The following is a 22,886-nucleotide window of genomic DNA, read 5'->3' on the forward strand; positions in this document are numbered from 1 at the left end:
TGTTAACCAGATCACTTTCAGACAAATGCAAAAAAGTATTATGGACTTGATTGAAAGCAAAGCATGTAATTGTACATATAAAGTCTTGAAATTATTATAAACCCAAATCAGGTATTTCCATGTGCAAGTGACCAGTTAGACATATATGCCCTGATTCTCCATTAGGTCCAACCTGTAGCCCACCAGGGGAAGACTGAGCATAGCAGAACCCAGTTGTATCACAACCCCACTTTATCACATCCAAATATGCCCCTTCCTCTGTTTTACATGAGGAGTAAAAGGCAGTGGGGCTGGAAGGTGGCTATAAATTCCTCCTACTCGGGGGGAATTCTCCGTTGCAAATCTCTAGCCAGTTTAAAACTACTTTGCACAAGGAGTGTAAAGTGGCCTTAGAAGACTGGTGAATCCACTTCTATAGTCAGTTATTTGCATGAACAAACACCTGATCAGCGTGTGGACATTAGGTGCACAATTATCAACTGGACTTTTTGAAAATCAGTCCACATAAAATACATAGTTAAAGAGAGTTCTATAGCTAACAGGCCTGATTCTTTGCTCTACAGCATTGTTTTTACTCCAATTAAATCAACAGAGGTATGCTGATGTTAAACCAGTGTAAAAAAGTTGAGAATCAGGCCCACATTCTTTGGAAGAATGGATAGATTGATGTCCCAAAGTCTCATCAACAAATTTTTTGTACTGAAGTTCTGAATTTCTGATTAAAGGATTATGATGTTGCTATTTACATTACCTGGAATCTTGACAAAGTGTCTTACAAAGAAGCGTATCTGTTACAAGTTTTGGGAGTTTCTTGTTTGTTTTCATATATCCAGCATAGATTGTTTTTTTCATTTATCCCTATAAAATGTTACTGGAGTCATTATAGCTCAAAGTAAAATAAAATAAGACGACTGAGTGATTATTATGAAACTAATTGATTTTCTGGTGTTGCAGTATAAGAAACTACAGTGTGGGGGATAAATTTGTTTCAGTATCTATCTCCTGTCCCTTTACACTTCCCCTGCATCTCACCCTCTGGTTTCTGAAGAGTTTGTAAAAATCTTGATGCAAAAGGCATCAGCACATATGAAGCCAAACTTTAAAGGTCAGATCCTCAGCTGTTTAAAATGAGCATAACTCCACAGAAGTCCATGGAGTTCGAGGTACACTGATTTACATGAACTGAGGATCTGGCCTAATCACCTGAAATTACACATGCAAAATATATTTGAGAGACCAACTGCATGTTTCTGCAGGAGCCATTACCTGTTTGCATCCACATATTTTGCATGAGCAGCCCAGGCACCTATAACAACATTTTCAGGCTTTAGTGAATGAAGTGAAGATGCTAAATTTATATTTAGGCACCTCTGTAGGGAGCTTGATTTCCTGGGGGCCAAACACCTAAAGCCCACTCAAGTAATAAACTGAACTCAATGAAGGTATACCAATATACATCAGCTGAAGATCTTTGGTGCAGCATATTGAGGAGTGTCTGGAATTATTTAGAACCAAACTGGTAGGTAAATTAACAAGCACACATACACACACGGTGCTATAGAAATAAGCAACGATATAAAATTGTACCTTTCTTTAATGGAAATGTTTTTCTATTTTCTACAAATTATGCCTGATTTTACCTGAACGATATGCCTTAATTACTGTAATGAGGGAGACTGATACCTCCCCATTTATAATCCACAAGAAGGGATTTTATAACTTTTGTTATCACTTGGTTTAGATTTTCAAAGAAATACATTTGAGAGGAGTGCAATTTAGACCCGTTGGACATTATATTACCTGATTTGCACTTGCAAAATTACTGACACATAACCAGAAACTCAGAGAAGGACAGACTGAAAATTTGGCCCATAATTCCTAAATGTATATCAGTGTGAACACACTACTGTTGTTATGGATTCATGGCCCATTCTTGCACCTAGATTGTGGTACAATATACTGATGATTACCTTATAACTACCTAAAAGGAAAAATCTAGAAAGAAGATATGGACATGTCCTAAATCATGGCAAACCAGTAGGGTAATATAAAATGATGGGGGCTGCTAAAAGCAGCATTCCTTAGGTATCTAAGATAAGATGGCAATTCTGATTTTTTGAGATCAGAAGATGCCAACCCTCATACAACAAAACATGTTTTCAAGTAACAAGATTACTGTAAATACTGCCACCAGAAAGTACTGATAAAGTCCCAAGAGCCAACAACCGGACGTATGTATATCTCACATGGTTGTCATCCTCAAATCACTCCCCAACACTAATACTGACCTCTGAGAAATATCCACTTGAAATATACAGAGAAGAATCCACAAAAAATAAATATAGTTAATTTAACAAATCAAACACATATTTTCATTTATTTCAATTTGTACTCTCATTCATTGGAAAAAGTAACCTATCTTTTGCTCCAGCCATTCCATGGAACTCTTAAAAACACAGTTATAAAAACAGACTACTCCTGTACCTTCCATCCTTCACCCGATACTTAACATATGTTACAGCTAGCAGCTAAAATATATTGATAGCTTTAACGAGCTTCTGCCAGAGTCCTTCCAATGCCTCATAACTCAGGAAAACACGTTGGCCTTGAGTAGGAAACATCCTGGAGTAGGATTATTCTCGACTAGCACAGAAGAAAGAAGCACTCTTCAAATAGATAGGTCCCATCCTACTTAGGGCTTTATAAATCAAAATCAACACCTTAAATTCTACGAAGTACCTAACAGGTAGCCAGTACAGATCCCAAAACATGGCATCACATGTTGCTGGAAAGATGTACTTGTTAGTAAGCAAGCTGCTGAATTCTGAACAACTTGCAGTTTCTGGATAGGTTTTAAGAGAGTGGCCATTTGTCTCAGATTTCATTTTATGTCCCAGCGTTCAGAGAACTTTCAGGCCACCTGAAGTGTCCCTTGTTTACATCAATGTTATTTTTTAAATAGCTACAAAATGTTTATTCAGGACTTATTACTAGACAGGATAGAATTTTCTCTTCGCTTATGAGGAACAAATGATTTCATGGAATGAGTGTTCAGTGTGATCATGTGTTTGGAGTGAAGAGAAAAGTCAAAGAATGTAAGCACTGCTAGCCGTTTTTTGCTCAAAGTGAATGTTAACACTTGTTCAGTGTTTCATAATAGGCTTATTAATAACGCTACAGTTCTGGAAGAAATCCTCCACTCCAAGAAATATGCACACGTTACTGTTGAGTCAGAAGCTGGCATTAAAAACACCAACACACATTTTTAATAAAAGTATACAAAGATGTAGCCCCACGTAGAGTGGATTGCAATAATTCAGCTGGCACTGACAAAGGCATGGATGACAAATACGACATCTGCACCCAAAAGAAGCACACAGAGCCTCCTGACCATACAAAGATGGAAAGAGCATACCTGCCTATTGCTGCTATCTGATTTTTTTATAGCAGGTGGGAGTCCAACCAGACTACTGTGTTGCACACCTGCCTTACAAATATTGAGCAAACCTCTTCAATCAGTCCGAAACACATTTAAAACTCCCAATCTCTGCATCTGAGCTACTAGGACATAGTTTCTCAACCTGTGGTACGCATACCCCTGGGGGTACACAAGACACAGGCAGGGAGTACGCGGTAAAAAACTCAGTGAAAGGAGACAGGTGGCAACCACTGACTTCTGGAGAAGCCAGGCAGCAGCCTCCTGCTTCTCGCCTGGTCGCAGCTCCCAGCTGGGAGGCAGGAGACAGCCGCCAGCTTCTGGGGGAGGCAGCCGCCGGCTTCCCGCCCGGTCCCACCTCCCAGCTGGGAGGTAGACAGCAGCCGCCCCAGGCCTGGGAAGTGGGGCGCAGCTGCTGGCTTCTTGGGACACAGAGCAGCAGCCACTGGTTTGGGTGGCAGTCACTGGCTTTTTGGGAATCCAGGCGGCAGCCGCCTACATCCTGCCTGGTCCCAGGTGGGAGCCCAGCGGCAGCCTCCTGTGCCCTGTGAGCTAGGCTTGCAGCTGGGTGGCTGCCACCCGTGCCCTGGCTCTGAGCCGAGAGACAGCTTGGAGCAGGTGGCAGTCACTCACCTCCCGGGTTGGCATCCAGGCGGCAGCCGCCTGCAACTTGCCCAGGTGCAGCCCACCTCCCCTGCTCAAAGCCCGGTGCCCAGAAAGCCAGGTGGAAAGCCCAGAAGTTTGCCCAGTCCTGGAGCCAGGCTCTACCCACAGGCTTACTTGTCAATTTCACTGCTCTAGTTGAGATCTGCCCCAATCCCAGATTTTACCAGAGGGGCCCACACAGTGTGATTTGCCCCAGGCCCACACGCCCCTAGGGATGCCATGGGGAGTGCTGCTATCCACTCTGGTTGGCCACTAATGCCTGCTCATACCTCACAAGTTCCCACTTGTGTGAGGAGAACACCACGTGACCTTGCCATCAGGCCATAGTGATTGGCTGGCGTTGACCATTGCTCCTATATGGAGGAAGGGGATGAGGAAGGAGGGGAGACACAGCAGGGGGTTTTGTGATCTGCCACAGCCACACATCATTGCAGAACTCAGAACTCTCCTGCTTTACAAGAAATACAGTCGTCCAGCGGTAAAGGAGAAAAAGATTATTTCTCAGAGTGGAAAATTGAGTGTTGAGATACTTATTCAAATTTTCAGAAATTAGGGGGTACTTGCTACTTAAAAGGTGGAAAAACATTGTACTAGGACATCAATACCTAGCTCACCAGAAATATACAGGTCTTCCTAATGAGCTAAAATGGACTAGCAATACTGACTTAACAAGATAATTGTCATCAATGAAGTCCCATAGCTCACGACATTACAGATCATACCAACAGTACACAGTGCCATGTACAAATTACGTCAGAGATAGTATAGTTGTGTTAGCAAATAAGATGTGCACCTGCCATGTATAACCTTTAAGTAATCCAACAGCTTCAAATCCTAACACATATAAAGGCTGCCATAGTTATTGTGTAACAACTGATGATAGCTCCATGGAGATGTGAAGTAGCCTCAATGTTCTTAGGTTCTGGGTCTAAGAGTGCGGCTTGATGTACATCTAATTTTTGAAAGCAGAAAGCTTTAAAATATATTCCGTAATAAATCCACTAGCAGCACAAGTTCTTGATGCTCAGGATTAAAAAGTATATTTCTATTTTGGAAAGTAACTAAGTAAAACTAGCACATGCTTACTCATCACATCTGTTCCTTGTTTGTAGTCACAGTGATATCATTTTACTTTCATTATTAAATTGAGCTTGTACTGAATTTTACTCTTATTAGCACTATGCAGCCATTACGTCTAAGAGGGAATGAAAAGGATTCAATTCCTTTTTGTGCATCAACAAGATTGTACACTAAATTCTAGCTGCAGGACCATCTTAATAGCTAAAAGGCAATGGGATTATGAAAATGTCACTAAAATGCAGCGCATAATCTGAAAACAATATGGTTATACAGATGTTACTCCGGGCATAATTTAAAGACTATGGAATTGACCAGAGATAAATGAGGGCCTAATTTGGCCAGTAGACATTTTACAACTGGTGTTGATACATGATAATAAAAGAACTCAGACTGAGTCTCAAGTCCCAGGTTGAGTTTCCAGGGCTGGCAATTACAAACATCTTGCATAATGAGCATATTTATACTTGACATCATTGAGAAACAATAAACTTGGAGCCCTGCAATACCATTTTTATAGTCTCTTTTCATAGTACAACTGCACTTTAAGTGCAACCTACCTGGACCATCAACCTGGACGCATAGTCAACAGGTTGCTACCCTTTCAGTATAAGGTGACCAGATGTCCCGATTGTATAGTCCCGATATTCGGGGTTTTTTCTTCTATAGGCATCTATTACCCCACCACCCCCATCCCTGTCCCGATTTTTCATGCTTGCATTCTGGTCACCCTATGAATCAATACTCAAGCAACAAAGGTACTTTGGTAATTAATGTTTTTAAATTGTTGTTTTGAACTGAACATTTATTATGTTGAGCATCTCACTAATTTGTACTAAGGGCAATTGGAAGATCCATTGCAAGTGACTGAATTTAGCAAATTAGTAAGAATAGATCATAAAAAAGTACAGATAATGCATCACAAAATATATTTGGTTATTTACTTCACAAGCAGATCATAGCTTAGTTTCAAATATTTGTGATACCACATAGCATATCTTACTAGTAAACCTCTGCAATGTATTTGTAAAGCTAATGATGTCTTGGTAACATAACCCTTCTACAGGAATCGCTATTCAACTTTTTTGGAGAACCGGGGGAAACTACTGATATCTGTATTTTGAGACACTCCTGGGAATATACAATCCATGCTAATATGGTAGTCCTAGGCCTGGTGACTGACAGCTTATTGGGAACCTCCAAGACTAGGCCTTCAAACGTTAAGAAGCCATGAGGCATTGTTTGTCTAAAGAAACACAGTGCCAATATATCCTTTGATAGTTTTGATGGCAATAATATTATAAATGGATTTCTAGGATTTGAAATAATTAGCAGAGGTGACCTGTTCTGTTATTCCCTGCAGGGTATTTTGCTCTACTCATAAAAATTGGTATCTCTCTCACTCCAGATTGAAAGAATTTTGGGAGCACAACATTGTCTCCAGGATAAACGTGCAATTGCTTTAAATTCTTAAGTGGCCAAGTCTGCTATCCTTACTTGAGTATAACTTTTTCTGGCATTAATTCCATTTAAATCAATGGGATGACACATGGATTAAAGCATTACTCACTGTGACTGGGGGAGGGGCCAAATCAGACCCAAGTGATTATCCCAAACTATTTATTTGAGATTCAAGGATCTCCCAAGAAAAATGTCTTACAACGATCCCTCAGAGATTTGCTTTAAAGAAGTGGTTCCCTAACTTTTCTATCCTGTGACCGTATGTTATAGCAGAACAGTTTAGAACTCCCTTCCTCACCCCGCTATAGTTTTGGGACCCTCCTTCCATCCATCCCGTATAAAAAGCGAGGCTGGTCATGACCCCTAGGTTGAGAACTCTTGCTTTACCGGCACTCCAGATAAAGCTGAATAGAAGAACCTCTGATCTGTTTTTGTGGGAAATAATCTTTAAAGGATAAATTGTGAAATTCTTACTTAGGCAACCTCCCACTGCCAGCCTGGAACAGTGGCTCTACATCCAAGTCACACTCTGATCAGCCCACACACAGGGAGTTAGGGGGAGAAAGTCCCATGCACTCTTCTTTACCTCCCACATTTGTGAAGCCACACACACAGCCTGGTGCTACATTTGGAACAGAATCAAAAGCCCTATAACATTGAGGAGGTATGTGTTTCTGGGATGTTTTAAAGTGGATAGAATGCAGGCCTGGTCCCAGATTGTGAATGGATCTATGGAAACTGATTGCATCATTTAGCGTTCCACAGGTAATGATACTAGAAAGTACTGCAGGCAGAGGTAAGAATGGAGGCTTGCATATGAAGTAAATTCAGCTGAGTAGTAGCTGGACAGTATTAGGTCAGCAGTTAGAGTTTAGTTTTTCTGAAGCTTTAAGGTGCAAATCTTTGGCTTTAAATGTTCTATTTTGGTTCTACGTGAGAGGGCTGTTGAAGTCTCTCCTGTTTTGAGTCCAATTATATACATATAATATTGTACATTTTATAGGAACAAAAAGTTTTCATGCAGTCAGATTTCTTGACTTCTAATGGCCCTCTTCACAAAGATGTACTGTGCCTCCTGGAAAGAAATGTATAAACTGTAAGAGGTGATTAGTTGACTTCTTTTTTAAACATGACATATTTTTACAATCAAGACTTCAGCATATTTTCTAAGGCAGTGGTTCTCAACCAGGGGTACATGCAGAGGTCTTCCAGGGGGTTTATCAACTCATCTAGATATTTGCCTAGTTTTACAACAGGCTACATAAAAAGCACTAGCAAAGTCAGTGAAACTGAAATTTCACACAGCCAAAATGAGAAAGAAAGCAATTTTTCAGTAATTTTGCTGCTACACTTCTTGTATTTTTATGTCTGATTTTTAAGTAACTGATTTTTTAAGTTTATAACTGAGGTGAAACTTGGGGGTATGCAAGATAAATCAGATTCCTGAAAGGGGTACAGTAGTCTGGAAAGGTTGAGAGCCACTGTTCTAAGGGCTCAGTCATGCATTATATTCACATCATGCTCTGGGGGGCGATGCAGAGGTGCACCTAGTCAAGGGGTGGTTCCAATTCTGCCTGCAACTACAGAGGGTAAAGGGAGAGGGAGTCCGCTGCTAAACTCCTTCAGGCAGTGCAACATACTCCTGCTGCTGTGCTGTGCCCCGCTTCCTTCCTGCTTGCTTGGTGCGCAGCATGCCCCACAGCATACTGAGAGAAGCACGGGGACTGCATTGTGACATGCTCTTGTACAAGGATGGGGAGAGATAGCTTGTGCAGTCCCATTCCCTCCCTGTGCACCTTAGTGAGTCATGCACTCACTAATATTGTGTTAATTAATAAATCTTCACAGCCTCACTTGGGGTGAGATAAAATCGTTTATCTTGGTCTTGTTTAATAGTAAAACAAGTGCCAACAACCTTCATATTATAGTGTAAATAATAGCATGTAACACATGGTACTGAAAAAGACACACACAAAAAGTACTATTTAGTGTTTCCATACATTTGCAGTTTTTGGTAAATTTTATAGCAGTATGTAATCATGTACAAAGCTTTATGAGTCAATTTCTTTCCCAAGGGTTTTTTCTTCATTAAGGACTGTATAGAATGTATGTTCTAGCCCAGACAGAAAAGTCTAGGTAAAGATTGATTGAATAAAAATGAAACAGAAAATCTGAAAACAAGTCTTCTGTAGAGTTCAACAAATACAATTTGACCCTTTACCTGTGAATTTATTGTCACAAATTGCTCCATCAAACGAATAATGCAATATTGCAGCACAGTACTTCTAAACTAGTTTAAACCACCATTAGATATTATTGTCAATAGTTTTTCATTCCTCTTAAATGGAGATAACTATCACAAATGCAGTCAGCTAACAGGTGATGGAGCTCTGGAAGGAGAAAACAGTTAACTAGCTTTTGACTATGAACTCGTTCTCTTCTGTTGTACATAATACAATTACTAGCTTGTGCTATCTACAGATGGAAAAAATGTACTCTATGTGGCACATGCTTTATTAATCCTCAATTGGTGAACATCAGTCTATTGTTTGACGGCCACATTCTACTTGAATACCAGGGTAATTTTGCACAATTGTAATAGCAAATAGATATAGGGGACAAATATGCATTTTCTGTGGATGAGCTCAATACCTTCTAGAAATCACTTGAAAAAATCAATTGCTGCAAACATTCCATAGTGTGTGTACACTTTTTAAAAAACGGTGCTTCATTACTTTCATTTGAGTATTTTGTGAAGTCTACAATTCAGCACTTTCTCCATATTGTTCTCTGAACTGTATGCCTGGTTTTCTGATAATGAGGTCATTGCTAAAATTATACTATTAAAATCGTTATGGAAAAGAGGTATGCTTCATAAGCTCTTGATTTAATTAGCACAGTAGAAATAGACAACATTTTCATAAGGGACTGCAGGGAAAAAGAGATTCCAAATGTTATATGAAGCAGTCCAGGATATTTTTTAACTCACTTTGCAGAACAGAAAATGAAACAGTGGATCTAGGCAGAAGCACTAGGAGCTTTAGTAATTGTTTAATTCCCAGTATGCAAATTCCTAAAAAAATCAGGGCCAGTTTTAAAATTTTCACTGCATGACTGTGACTCACTGCATATTATTTGCGGCTGTGCTTTAAATAGCTTAAAAGCTTTTACAATTAATTTCCTGTGAACTCTTTTGGACAGGAACCTAATCTTCATATGGATTTATTCAGCACCAGGTTCAATGGGGCTCTGATCCTGACTTAGATCTCGGGACTCTACTAGAATATAAATGTTCAGTAAGAATAATAACAATATTAGATGATGAATGACTGTAAGATGTTTTTATCTATCTTATGGCTAACCTACTACATCGGCTTCTGACCAAAGAATGACAACCGTTTTATCCTATCTTACATTCAAACTCTGTGCATTTAGTTGTTTAAATGATATAAAGATTCAGCCTACTGTGACAATGCAAAAAATTATCATTAATAAACTATATGTTCCGTCAAGTAATAAATGGACTTCACACACACGTATGATGGCATGGATCTTAAGAAAACCTATTAAGAATAATTTTGTAGGTAACAACTATTTTTTCTCCTTCAAAATGCAGACATAAATATTCATAACTATCTTACTATTTGGCAAAAAGCTAGGTATTGGTACTAATAAGGTGACATATCCACTTATTAAGAAGAAGATATTAAGATTTACTAAAACCTGAAAGAGGATCAAAATTGCTCAGTTTTTCCATGGAACTCAGCTCATTTGTACAGCCTCTCCACTGTAGCTGGTAATTCATACAAAATTGAATGCATTGGAGAAAGTGAGCATCTCTTGAAAGGCACTGAATGACTCCAACTTTCATCGACTTCACTGGAGAAGAGAATGCATAGCCCCTAGAAGGAAATACAGCACATTTCACAGAACTAGGCACCGGATAATAAATGGATCGGTACAGCACATAGCACAATGTCAAAAGGAGGTGCCAGTGGCAGTTTTGTATGCTCACTAAATAATACTTTTCATGTCTGGTAATATGGTTCTTGAATAATCAGGCATAAAGGATTTTATGTGGTAGAACCTTTTCATTTACTGGGGGAAGGAGGATTATTGAAGAATTGTTGTGCAATGATGTAGAATATTTTCACCACACGTTTAAATACTTTTCCCCCCCCTGTTGTCAGGCTATTTGCCCATTTCTTCTGCACCTGGCTATGCTCTTAACTGCTGGAGTTTAAGCTGTTCTTCATTTCTTGTGGTCCATAAATCCAGACAGGGGAGAACAGACTGGTTAGGGAAGTCACTACATAGCACAGGACTTCCTACCAACATGAATGGGGAACAAAAAGGCTATCCAATAAACCTCACTAAGAACTGCAGAGACCCTTTACCAACTGGGGTATCTCTGCAACTCTAATTACAACCTCAGATCTTTATAATGATGAGTTAGCGGCTTTAGATTTGTCCCCAGTGAAAAGTTCTAGCACCTTTTCAGAATCAACACATATAATGATCATTCAGTACCATTTAAAAGACAGAGGCCAAGGAGTGAGTTAGTGGACAGAGTATGTTTTGTCTCATCCCTAAAGGGCAATTCTTCTAAGTCAACACTAAGGTTTCATTTCTGGCATGTTAGAGACCAAATACTGTGCAGCAAATACTCAGCAAATTTCAGCTCTTTATTGTGAAAAATTTCTAATCTTCATCAGTGTGGATAATACACGTTCAAAATAAATTTGGCATGAACACTTCAGAACCTGATTCCAATCTTTTTGTATTTTCTACGCTTGTGTTCATGAATTAAAATCACTATAACTATAGCTCAAAAATATACATGCAGTACAAAAACTCAATGGGTTAAAATTTCACCAGCTGCCTCTATAACTGCACTGACAATTTTGCATATGCAAGCTTTTGTTTGTGCATTTTTTCACACTTTTTTTACATGCAAATCTTAGTATAGATTTAGACGTGCACATATTGGGTAGCTATAGATCTAATTATTTTATTTAATGTATGGAAATGCATTTTGCATCATGCATCCAAGTATTTTTACATGCAAATATTACCTGTGGAAAACTGCACATGCAAAAAACTTTAGTGCACCAAATTTCTGATGCAATTTTCTAGTTATTCCTATTATCAAAAAGTACGAATGTAAATATTTAAACTATGTAATACTGTATCAGCAATGCATTGTTTAGTTTTCATTAACGCATACTTAAATAAGATGAACTTCTCTGCCACAATTGTCAGAGTATTTTGTTGCCCACCAACCATCCCCAACAAGATACATTTTCTTAAAAGCACTGTGCAGATTAGTTCTAGCAGCCTGTGTTACGCATCAGAATTCCTTTAATACAAACATGCAAAGGCTTCTGCAGCTAAAACACTTTGCTACAATAGAAGATCCTAATGACATATGTTAAGCCACAAATAGTGTACAATATATCTACATTTATTTAGAATTACTGGAGAATTGCGGTAGTACCAGCGAGCCCTATTCATGGACCTGGACCCACTTATGCTAGGCACTGTACAAACACAAAACAAAAAGATGATATTTGCTCTAATGGGTGATCTTTTGTCTTCAGCTGATCTGAATGCAAATCTACATTAAGTACCTACAGTGCTATGCCAGAGTATATATGTTGATAAATATATATTTGAACACATGTTTTAAGAGAGCCATTGTCACAGTAAATTCAGATATTTAAAAAACATTTATTAGCCTCATTATATTGTACTAATGTTATATGAACTCCTTATCCATCCGCTAGGGTCTAATAATAAAAAATATAGCGAACACGGTTTTTCTATCGCGCCCATCACCATAGATCTAAGTGCATCTCATTCTGCCCCAAGATGAAGTATAGTTGTTTTGGTTTACCTAAAGGAGCCCCATGGTAGTCCTACTTGACTGGAAGAATAGTGACTGCAAGGTGGACCCTCTAGAGTGCTGGAATTAAAGTAGGAGAAAGATCTAAGAGATCCTCTTACACCATTAGGGGCACAGAGAATCCTAGGATGAAAAATAAGTGCATTTGAAAATACATTTATTTAGTTTACCTTGTGTGTGCTGTTTGTTTTAGGGCTATAATATTAATTCACAAAAGTCTCAAAATTATAGAAAGATGCATCCTTAATGTATTCAATGTTTTAAAATATCTCTCTAGTCCAGTGTGTGCCTCCTCTGTGTATGACCATTCAACCAATGTAAATTAGCTACTTAATGAATGAGACCCATGGAAAATTTATACTATATGAGCACAGAGAACAGTATTATACTACTATCTACCTCATTTCAGATGGAAAGGAACAGACCCCAAACTACCGATTTTCTGAGCTAAATAATGCCCTATTGTCCCAATATCAATATTAGACCCCGTTCTAATAACGTGGATACCTCCTACATAACGTACTGCAGGAGACCATTTGTGCCTGGCACTGAACAGCTCAGAATGAAATTCTTAACACTAACATAAAGGAAACTCATGCTTAGCTACGAAGTACAAAAAAAGTACAAGGAGCCGATGACATCAACAATACCCATTTGATATCTCATATCGTGAATATTCTTAACAACCCTGATACAGCAGAGCACCTAAGCAGATGCTTAACTTTAAGCACCAGAGTAACCCCATTGACTTTCATGGAACTATTCACGTGTGTTTTGTCGGACTGGGCCAAAGGGCACTTTTTATTCTGAGAAGGGGTTCTAAAAATAGCATTATGGGGTTATATGTTCTGTCTCAACCTCCATGATCAACCTGCTCAATTTACATGTAAAAAGTTGGGGTGTTTTTCTATTTGCCAACTCTGCCAACTCAATCAGGGATCTGAGAGTGAAGCTGGATTCTTTCTATCTTACCCATCAGTGCCAGCAATAAAGGTTCTGAGAGCTAAATTAGGCCGTCAGTGACCCCTGTGCAGCCTCTTTGCCTTCATCGTAACTGACTAGAACGTAGCAAACCATCTGAATTATGAGTACAGGTTGGATTCACATATCTACATTTGAGTTGCATCGATGCTGGCAATTTCAGGATCTAAAATTCATGATGACCATTGAAGCTGCATTGAAAGGGAAAGTGGTGGAGGCTGTAGCACAGATAGGACTCAGGCATTTTTGCCACTGTGTCACCTGATGTTGTTCAGAATAACAAGCTTAGATTTAGACTTTTTCTTCATTTGGCAAAACCAAAAAGTGTTAGAGAAATCATATTTTTAATGTGTTATTCATGTAGGACAGTCAAATATTTTAGTTCCACATCACAACAGCTTGGCTGTATACCTTGGGCCAAATTCACTGCCGGTGTAAGCTGTTGAAACCGTATTAAATTCAATGGCGTTAAACCAGTTTACACTGGGGTGAACTTGCCCCCTTGTCTTTTCTGTGTGTTAGAACGAGTCACCAGTTCTTAGACCAACATCAGTCTGATATGTTCACAATCAAGTGCTTTCAAGACACACACACACACACACAGATATGCAAATAAAACTGATTTTAACAAATTAAATAAAACTAAAATAAATAGCATTTAGGAGACGTTATCTATACTGGTCCCAAATCTAATTCAGATTTCAGTCAAACACTAGAAGTATTTATCTTTTCCTTGTCTGCTATGAGAATATTCTTGAGCCTGATTCTCATTTACAATAAGGCCACTTTTCTCCACTCTGGCAGTATGAGAAAACAGAGAGCATTGCAGCCTACTGGATAGAGCACTGAATTAGCCACATCAGACCTGGGTTTTGCTACTGAACACAACATCCAGCTGTCACTGGTTTTACAACTACATTTTGTATAGTGCTTGCAACACAAATCTTCATTTCATAACTTCTTTTTAGAAGGAGGCTCACAGACATGCAATTTAATTGTTTGGTCTTTTCTCCTGACTGCTGCTTAGATTTTAGGTACTATTAAATTAAAATGGCTGATGTGTTATTTTACTACAAAAGATGGCATCTGCCTTCACTGGCATAACTGGTGTTCATGAATCATTCAGGTTTCTAAGGAGGTGAAGAGAAAAGAATCTCTAAAATTCTTGGACTGCAATTCCTGTGCTGTTTAACAGGTTTCTGTGCAAGTCAATAAAAAGCATTTTTCTTCTTAAAATGTATATGGTGTCAGAGATAGTGAAAATATTGCTTTACAAACAACAAAGGCATTTCTTAGTATACAATTCTGTACTAACAAATAAAAGGGCATTAAAAGAAGATCAACATTGAGATATATCCAGCATCGGTACTATACAGTGTATGGCCTTTAGAAGTCCTTCAGGGAAAAGGCAGGATTCTTCCTCCTCTCCCTCCCCCCCCCCCCCCCTCATACTTGTATTTCCCAGATTTGATTTAAAATGAAAAAGCAAACAAAAAACCCTAACTTATATGCAAATATGAATGTGGTGGTGCCATAGAGAAGAGATTTTTAATGATTTTCTTATCGTCTCTTACATTATCAACTTTGGATCTCCTCCTTGTCTTTGTCTGCCATTTATCTTAATGTATCTTGTTTTCTGTGCAAGTAGCAGTCTTGAAATCTTTAAGATGATTTCACTATATACATTTCAGTGTTGGGTGGCATTCTTAAAGCGGGCTGACGAAGTCAGGTACGTAACTCCCATTGACTTTCAGAGGGATTTAGGGATGTAATTCTTTAGGCCTCTCCTAAAGAAAACTTTCCAAGTAGTTGGTAAGATATTAAGTATAACAAAATGACAACAAGTGCAATGTGGTTATATAGGGCCAGATCAGACCTTATACCCCACGGAATGAATGGAATGTGCACTAGATCTGGCTGGAATGGGTGGAGTAGAAGCAGTGACAACCTACTCTTCTTCAAACCTGTGGAATTCATTACCTGAGAGCATCATGCAGTTGATTCTCCATGAACAGGGTAGACTGTATCAGTTTTGAAAAAAGGGAAGAGCTGGGGAGATATTTCTACTGTGTGACACCATTTTCTGGCAAACCTGCAGAGTTTCTACTGGAAATGTCAGCAGGATATAACACTGACATTTTCAGCATTAGCTTCCACTCTATGCCTTAAAGTGGAGTGAGGATAGGGCATAGGTAGTCTGCCAATCGAAGCAGGCTCCTCAATGAGTCATGTTGCCAGGGGACAAGGGTATGGGTCCTTTGGTGATACTGAGGAAGGGAAGGGACTCTGCATGGAAGCCCCAAGCTCCATTTCCCTAAAGATCTTGGTTCATCCACAATAGCTGGAGGGCTGTGCCTCTTTTAATCTTTAGCAACAGATATTTAAATCGCATGCACAGAATTGCTATTGTGACTGTGATGTTATCTGAATGTAGCAAAAGTAATTAAAAATCTAATTTCCAAAGAAAAAAGAGAAAGGCAGCTGAGTGCAGATTTGCCACCTAAACTAGTTAGTTAGTTAGTTTTATTGGGGCAGTTTATGATTACAAATAATGAGCAGGATTTCATATTGTCCTTTCTTTAAACATATATAATTGATACTTCACTAATCAAATAAATATTAACAGTATCTGTACAATGGAATCAAACCTGAAGAAACATGCTGAAACTTCTACAGCATTTTGTGAATCTAGAGAAGATCAAAAATTATCACTGGGGGCCTGAACTTGCACTAATGAAGTCTATGTGTGCTTCGCTTTTGACCTAAATGAGTCAAATAGATCAGGTCCCTAGTGTATAACAATATTTGACTGATAGAGTAAAAACAACATCATCATTATGGGCCATCACCTGTGATTTCTACTCATAGGGCCTGATCCAGAGTCAATGGGGATCTTTCCATTGACTTCAATAGCCTTTAGATCATATCCATATATATTGGATCAGAACCAATTAACTCAATGGGAATTTGGACTAAGCAAGAAACACAGCATTTAGTCAACTGTAAGCAGTCTTACCCTTAAAGCAAAAGTGAAGGCTACATACTGGCCACGGAAGGATTGTTGCATATTAGAAAAATGAATCTCTAAGATCAAAGTTGTTCTTTGTTATTTCTGCCATATCCTCTGCCCAAGTTTTTGGATTCAGAAAACAAAGACTGAATTGCCTGCCTTTGTGATGCTTTTTGTAAAGCTCCAGCGCCTGAAGTCATGTGATTATGTGTTTCTTTAAATGAAAGCTGAGATTCTCACATAAGTTTCTAGTTCTCATGTATGCATTAAAAAAACTTGAAAACATGAACCCTAAAGACTCAAAAAGCAGAAGACAAAAAGATCCCAAAATGTATTTTTAATTTCATGATTTTAAAGCCAATCTCATGATTTTTTGAGTCCTGAAGCACAATTTTTGAAAGCTTATGGGTTGGCAATAGTGGAATTTAAACATAAGGATTCACATTCATCCCAGTTATTATTATAGAGCCATACTTAAAACTTGGCTTATAAACATGTATACAGATCCCACATTTGCACTTGCAAACTGGATATTTGGGAATTGTGTGTCTAGTTACTTGAATTACATGTATAAATAGCTATTGAATACACAAATTTGGCTTGTGACACTTTAGAGGCTGCCACTGAAAACTGGGTATATTGTTAGCATGCTTAATACCAGTTATTGTGTAGTTAGTACAGGTGCATCTTGATGGATGTAAGGAGCAATGGAAAGCTGACAAAGAAAAAACACCACATGCAATACTGTTATAAAGGAGGAAAATAAATTTAGTATCAACCAAATACAGCAGGCTGAAACAAAAGAAAGCAGATAAAAAGTCTTGTTTCAATTTTATTACTCTACAAATAAAAACTAAGGGCTAGATTGTAACTTTGATTATATGTCCCTGCAAAGCAGTAAGGGGGAGTAAGAAGACCCTCCCCTTTCTGCATGGGCTTCCTAAGAGCAGATGGGCAAAGACTCACTAGAACAACTAAACTGATGCAGAGGCTGTTGTAATTTGCTGCTGGTGTAGGTTAGCAGCAAATTACTAACCACTACAACATGGGGGAAGAACAGAGCGAATTGTGCCTCAAAAGGGTACCCCTTAAGTACAATGCCTTCCATGGAAATGAGACAAGGGATGCAGCTTACACCTCAAACCCTTTTTAGAACTGTGCTTAAAGTTATGATTTAGTCCCAAAAGACAGAAAGAATTCCCTAAATTCAACAATTGCCTGTGCAGAATGCTGTTAAAATCTCAAACAACCAGCTTGTAGACTGGCATTGACGCTCTAGTAAGATCTAAACGGATGCTGATGTGTAAGCATTGCCTCTCCTGTAAACAGTTACACATAACTTTAAGTATGAGACTAATCATGTTGATTTCACTGGGACCACTCCTGTAAGTAGAGCTAAGCATGTATTTGTAGGATTGGGACCTAATTTGATTACACTCTCAAATGGCTACACAAAAGGTCTCCACCAATTTCCTCATCAAATTTAAAAATATTCTCCCACTCAAGACTGCAGTGCAAGTGTGGTGATCAAATTTAGCAGATATCATTGCAAATTAGGCATTACACTTTTTATGTATTTTTGCAATATGATTTTAATGTACTTTAAAATGCTTTGTCATTCACATTTTTGTTTGTGGTGTCCTACTCTTTATATCTAGAACTCTCATCCCTTATTTGATCTGAAAGACCGATCTCATATTTGTTCTAAGACCTGGCTTACATAGTGTTTTTTCTATGGTTTATTCACATCAACTGACTTGTTTTTATGCCTAGTAAAACACTTTTGGGGTGCACTGCATGAAGTGTTCTGGATATAAGAATAGATTATATTGCAATATTATAACATTTTTTTTTTGTTTTGCTTTAAAGCTGCTGAAGGCCATTATTTTAATCTCATCGGTACTTATTACAAAACCAAACCACAGGTTATCTAAAGGCTAACATCTATTTACTTCCCATCAGGATTGTTGACTGTGTTGTCAGTTAAATCTACAAATAAACAAAACATCTATGCCATTATCACAGTTAAGATAATCAGTAGACTTCTATAATTTGAAACAAATGAGTTTCATTGAAACACTTAATTGCTGTTAGTTGTTAGATTATGCAGTTTTACACTGTTTTATTACATCGATTTATTTTTCTAACAACACGAACATTTATAATCACTTTATATATCAAATGTGGGCTCTATAACAGAACCCATCAAGATTTTCAAGGACATCCATTACTACAGCCATTTTCTCTTTCTTTTTTTCCATTAATTTACACATTGTCAAATTGTTCACCAATGGTGTAAGTAGAATACCAGCACTCTTCAGTATTTTATTTCCAAACATGTCTGATATCAAGAAAATTAATTAAAAAGTCAAATATATTTTGAACAACTATAATCTGTTACACAACCTTTTCACTGTGTCTGTGAAGAAATCTTATCATGACAAATCCATAATCCTCATGAAATCCACAGGAAAAACAGACTATAGATAGCACCTGTAGTTTTAGGTCCAAAAGAATTCCACCACAAGAGAAGATTGTATCACATCTCCTGTGCAATATAAATCCTACACGGTTTTAAATATTGCATTTACATTGTCCACCTCAAAATGGACAATGTCCACAAGTTTCAAAAATTGGAATAGCAATAAAGTCTCGCAAAAAATGACCACTGTCATCACTGAAGAAAATATATGCACATTTTTCTTTTGCAAATTATATATTGTTAATAATTGTGGACTTGAAAAAAAGGAAATTGAGGAAAGGGCATGCATTTTATATTGTATATAATACACACATATAGTTCAACTCGATAGAGGAATATTGCTCCTTCTACTTGGAGATGTTCCAACATTGTTTACATCAAAACTGCCACTGGTGACATCTTGCCCTCTTCCGTGTATAATTTCCACATTTCTGATATGAGTTAATAAAAAAATACCAACCCTATGCCAGTACACACATAAAATGAGAAAAGCTTTACTGGTTAACAACAAATCTAATTTTTGTTTCATTTAACTAATGGCATATGGAATGCTCAGCAAAGCATATGGCACTAATTAAACACTGTACAAGTCCCCCAGATATTCAATATAGCCATGAGGTATCCAAGGACAGCTTCCCTTCAATGTACATTATCTATGTATTGATTTGATGTTTTGAATGCACAAAAGCCCTGGGAACTAACAGTGTTTAATGATGTGGGAACTGCACTTCTGTTCTTATCTCTCTGAATGCTGCAGTTGCTGAGGAAAAAATTCAGAGAGACTTAATGAACAGGCAAATTATTAACTAACTATGATGGTTTTTATTTTCATTCAAACGTTATCCTTTGTTTTTATACTATTTTTTAACCTTTATTTTGACATTTTCATTACATTTTTATCTATGACAGAGTATCAAGACAGCAAAAATGAAAGATATCATCATCCTATTTTAAATAGAAATGGTCAACATCATAATTCTATAAACTTTGATTACATGTAAAACCCAACTGAAATATAGGATGTGTAATGCTAAAGCTATTTAAAAAAAAAGCCCAACATACTGGTTAAAGCACGTGAGGGTCACTGCATAGTCAGAAATCTTTGCATTGTTCCAACATTAATTTTATCTATTGAGTTCACTGTTAGTTTTAAAAAAATCATTTCATTCATCTCTTTTCAATCCAAACTCAAACTCTTCAGCTGCTTCTAGCATGCTTGTGGTCAATCAGTCAACATATTAACTCAAGAAAATAAATGCTGTATTTGTTCTGCTTCATAATTATTACTTTTGATTGCACTTGTAAGTAACAGTGAATTCCCAAAGCCACTAACTGCATGTTTAGGATGATGTCTTAAGCAGAATAAACATGGATTGAGTTTCATGAGCTAACGTGACAATAGTATATGACCTTTTGTTAATCAGAATATTGTCATGCAAGAGAACAGAGACTCACTACCTTACATCCAACGTCAAGGTGTCAATTTTACCAAGAGACTTCTTGCAGAGTAACAGAAAAGCAGCGTACATTCAGTAAGGTGATACTAATTCATATTCCTTTATATCTGATAGTACATTTGAGACTGACAAAGAATGACAGTACTTTTAAAAAAGGGTTTTGAACTGTACCACTTGTTAAATCTATCAACAAAAAACCTGCTTCTCAAAACTCCAATCGTTAAAAATGTGCTCTGTTTTTAACATTGCATATCTCACATTACTCTGTCTAAATTCAATGCGGCTTTAGCTCATTTAAAACATTGTGGATTAAACTTTATGCTATAATTTTTATGCCCTGAATAAACTGAGATAAAAATAGATCTACATTAAGCTTAACACTTGGACACATAGTAATTTAACTCTTTAGCGTCAGAGCTGTTACATATGTAAGAATTTGTGATTTAAAAGGGAATTGTGAACATTATAATTATTTTTATACCTTCTATATGCTATGTTTGAAAACAAACTAGAATCTTCCATGACAGATAAACTGCAAGCACCCCCTTCTTACCAAAGGTACCATCCTTTTTACAATACATTTTAAAATGCTTTAAAAAATACAACAGTATTAGCCTGGAAACTTTTGGTTCATTGCTCTGGACATAAAGCACCAATGAACTGGAAAGAGAAGTAACCTTTAAGGTAGCCAAATCCCTGTTATGTAAAACGGGTCTGCATTTTGCCTGCATTACAATATTTCTATTTAAGGAATGAGACAAAACAGTAATCTGTGGTTTTCTCCCATGAGATTGCAAATACAACTTCACCAAAAAAGCACACTTTTCTTTGAAGTGATTTTTAGTTTGAAATATGGTGCATGATAAACAGGTCTTCTCACGTAAAGGTGTTTCTCCTTCCTCCTGTATTACAGATTGCACCAGACATATTGAAAATCTATGTATCCGAGACATACACAATATGCCAGATAAAATCAAGAGACCTGAATTAAGAAAAACACTGAATGTAAGAAAAACAGCTTTTATCTTGAAAAAAAAAGATCTAACATAGCTGTAAAACACGTTAACTGAGAGCCATCATGCCTGTTTCCACTTCTCTAGAATAACAAATTAACACTGCTTTCTAATCCTGCCTGTCTACATTTACATTCCATGCATTCCACAGAAAAAAGAACATACAAATACAGATCCTTTCAGCTTCAATAGTCTGTCATCAAAACCTGCAGAGAAATTTTCATTGAGAAAAAAAGAGAATGGAAGCAAAGCAGACCAACCTTCACAATGTACGTCACACCAGGTCCCAAGATCTTCTCATTCGAGTGCAGCCACCCTCGGGAGGGTTTATTGACAAAGCTGCTACTTTGATTCCAGTCTTCACCTCCCAGGTGCATTTCCTCTGACCGTGTTTTTTTCCCTGTACTCATCTTGCTCATGTCCTGCTGAGAACACGGAGTGGCAGAGACAAGGTTACATGTGTTGTCTGAAGCCCCTGCTGCTGTGCTAGAAGCACTCGAGCTTCCCTGCAATTTGGAGACAGCAAGCTCCTTCACTGCAGAGGAGAGATTTTTGATACCCAAAAGGCTGCCTGTGTTGGAGAGTTTCAAGTGGGACACTTTATGGATGAGGGTACAAAAGGTGGTGGGTCCATCTTCTTGGTCTTTGCGGAGAACTTCAGGGGAGACAAGGTATGAAGGTGCTGTTGAGGTCGTAGCAACTGCTGAGACTTTGCTGTTCATGGACAAATTGTGAATAAGATCATCAACTGATGTCACTGAATCATTCCTGAAGCGGTTATACTTGGTACGCTGAAGCATGCCCTTCTATCTGGTTTCCTGCATATGTTCTGGCAAATCTGATGCCAATGCACAAGATGCCTGTGCTAACATAGCAGGCGATTCATAGTAATGAGTAGAGAGAGTAAATTTTGGCTTAAAAAGAAGAAAGAGTATAAGGAAATGCAAAAAAATTGTAAATAAATGTATGGTTCCACATTAAGGTTGGGTGAAGTAATAGTTTTCTATCAGAGATCCCAGTCCTGCTTAGAGCTGCCAAGTCGCTCACAGCAAAAGCATGACTCACACAAATGAGAAGGACCCTTTTCAACAAAAGGCTCAGTGAACACTGCAAATCACTTCCTGTAGCACAAAAAAAAAAAAAAAAAAAAAAATCCACCCACTTACAGCATACTAGCACCAATCAATTCTCAAATTTCCTTTTCCTGTCTTCTCAAACAGATATTTCCTTCCAACCTTAATTTTTCCCTTTTGTTACCAAACACAAATACCTCCAAATATCTGTACTAACTTTAAAAAAAAACAAAAAACACTCCACTCTATTCTTCTATCAAAACGTTCTTCCATATCACATATTTGTCAATCTGTAAAAAAAAAAAAAAAAAAAAGTCACATTTAG

At 37.8% G+C, this 22,886-nt stretch overlaps 1 protein-coding gene across 1 annotated transcript in view; it reads right to left on the bottom strand.

Annotated features, from left to right (window-relative positions):
* Positions 1 to 22,655, bottom strand: part of SHC3 (SHC adaptor protein 3) — a 75,748-nt gene extending 53,093 nt beyond the window's left edge. Inside the window, exon 1 of the mRNA XM_067568443.1 lies at positions 21,749 to 22,655. Within this exon, the coding sequence (XP_067424544.1) occupies positions 21,749 to 22,288 (540 nt within the window). The 5' untranslated portion in view covers positions 22,289 to 22,655. The remainder of the gene's footprint in view (positions 1 to 21,748) is intronic.
* Between the last annotated feature and the right edge of the window lie 231 nt (positions 22,656 to 22,886).

Source organism: Emydura macquarii, unplaced genomic scaffold (genome assembly GCF_026122565.2).
Source record: "Emydura macquarii macquarii isolate MOO-44397 ecotype Brisbane River unplaced genomic scaffold, CSIRO-AGI_Emac_v2 contig_2897, whole genome shotgun sequence".
NCBI lineage: Eukaryota > Metazoa > Chordata > Testudines > Chelidae > Emydura > Emydura macquarii.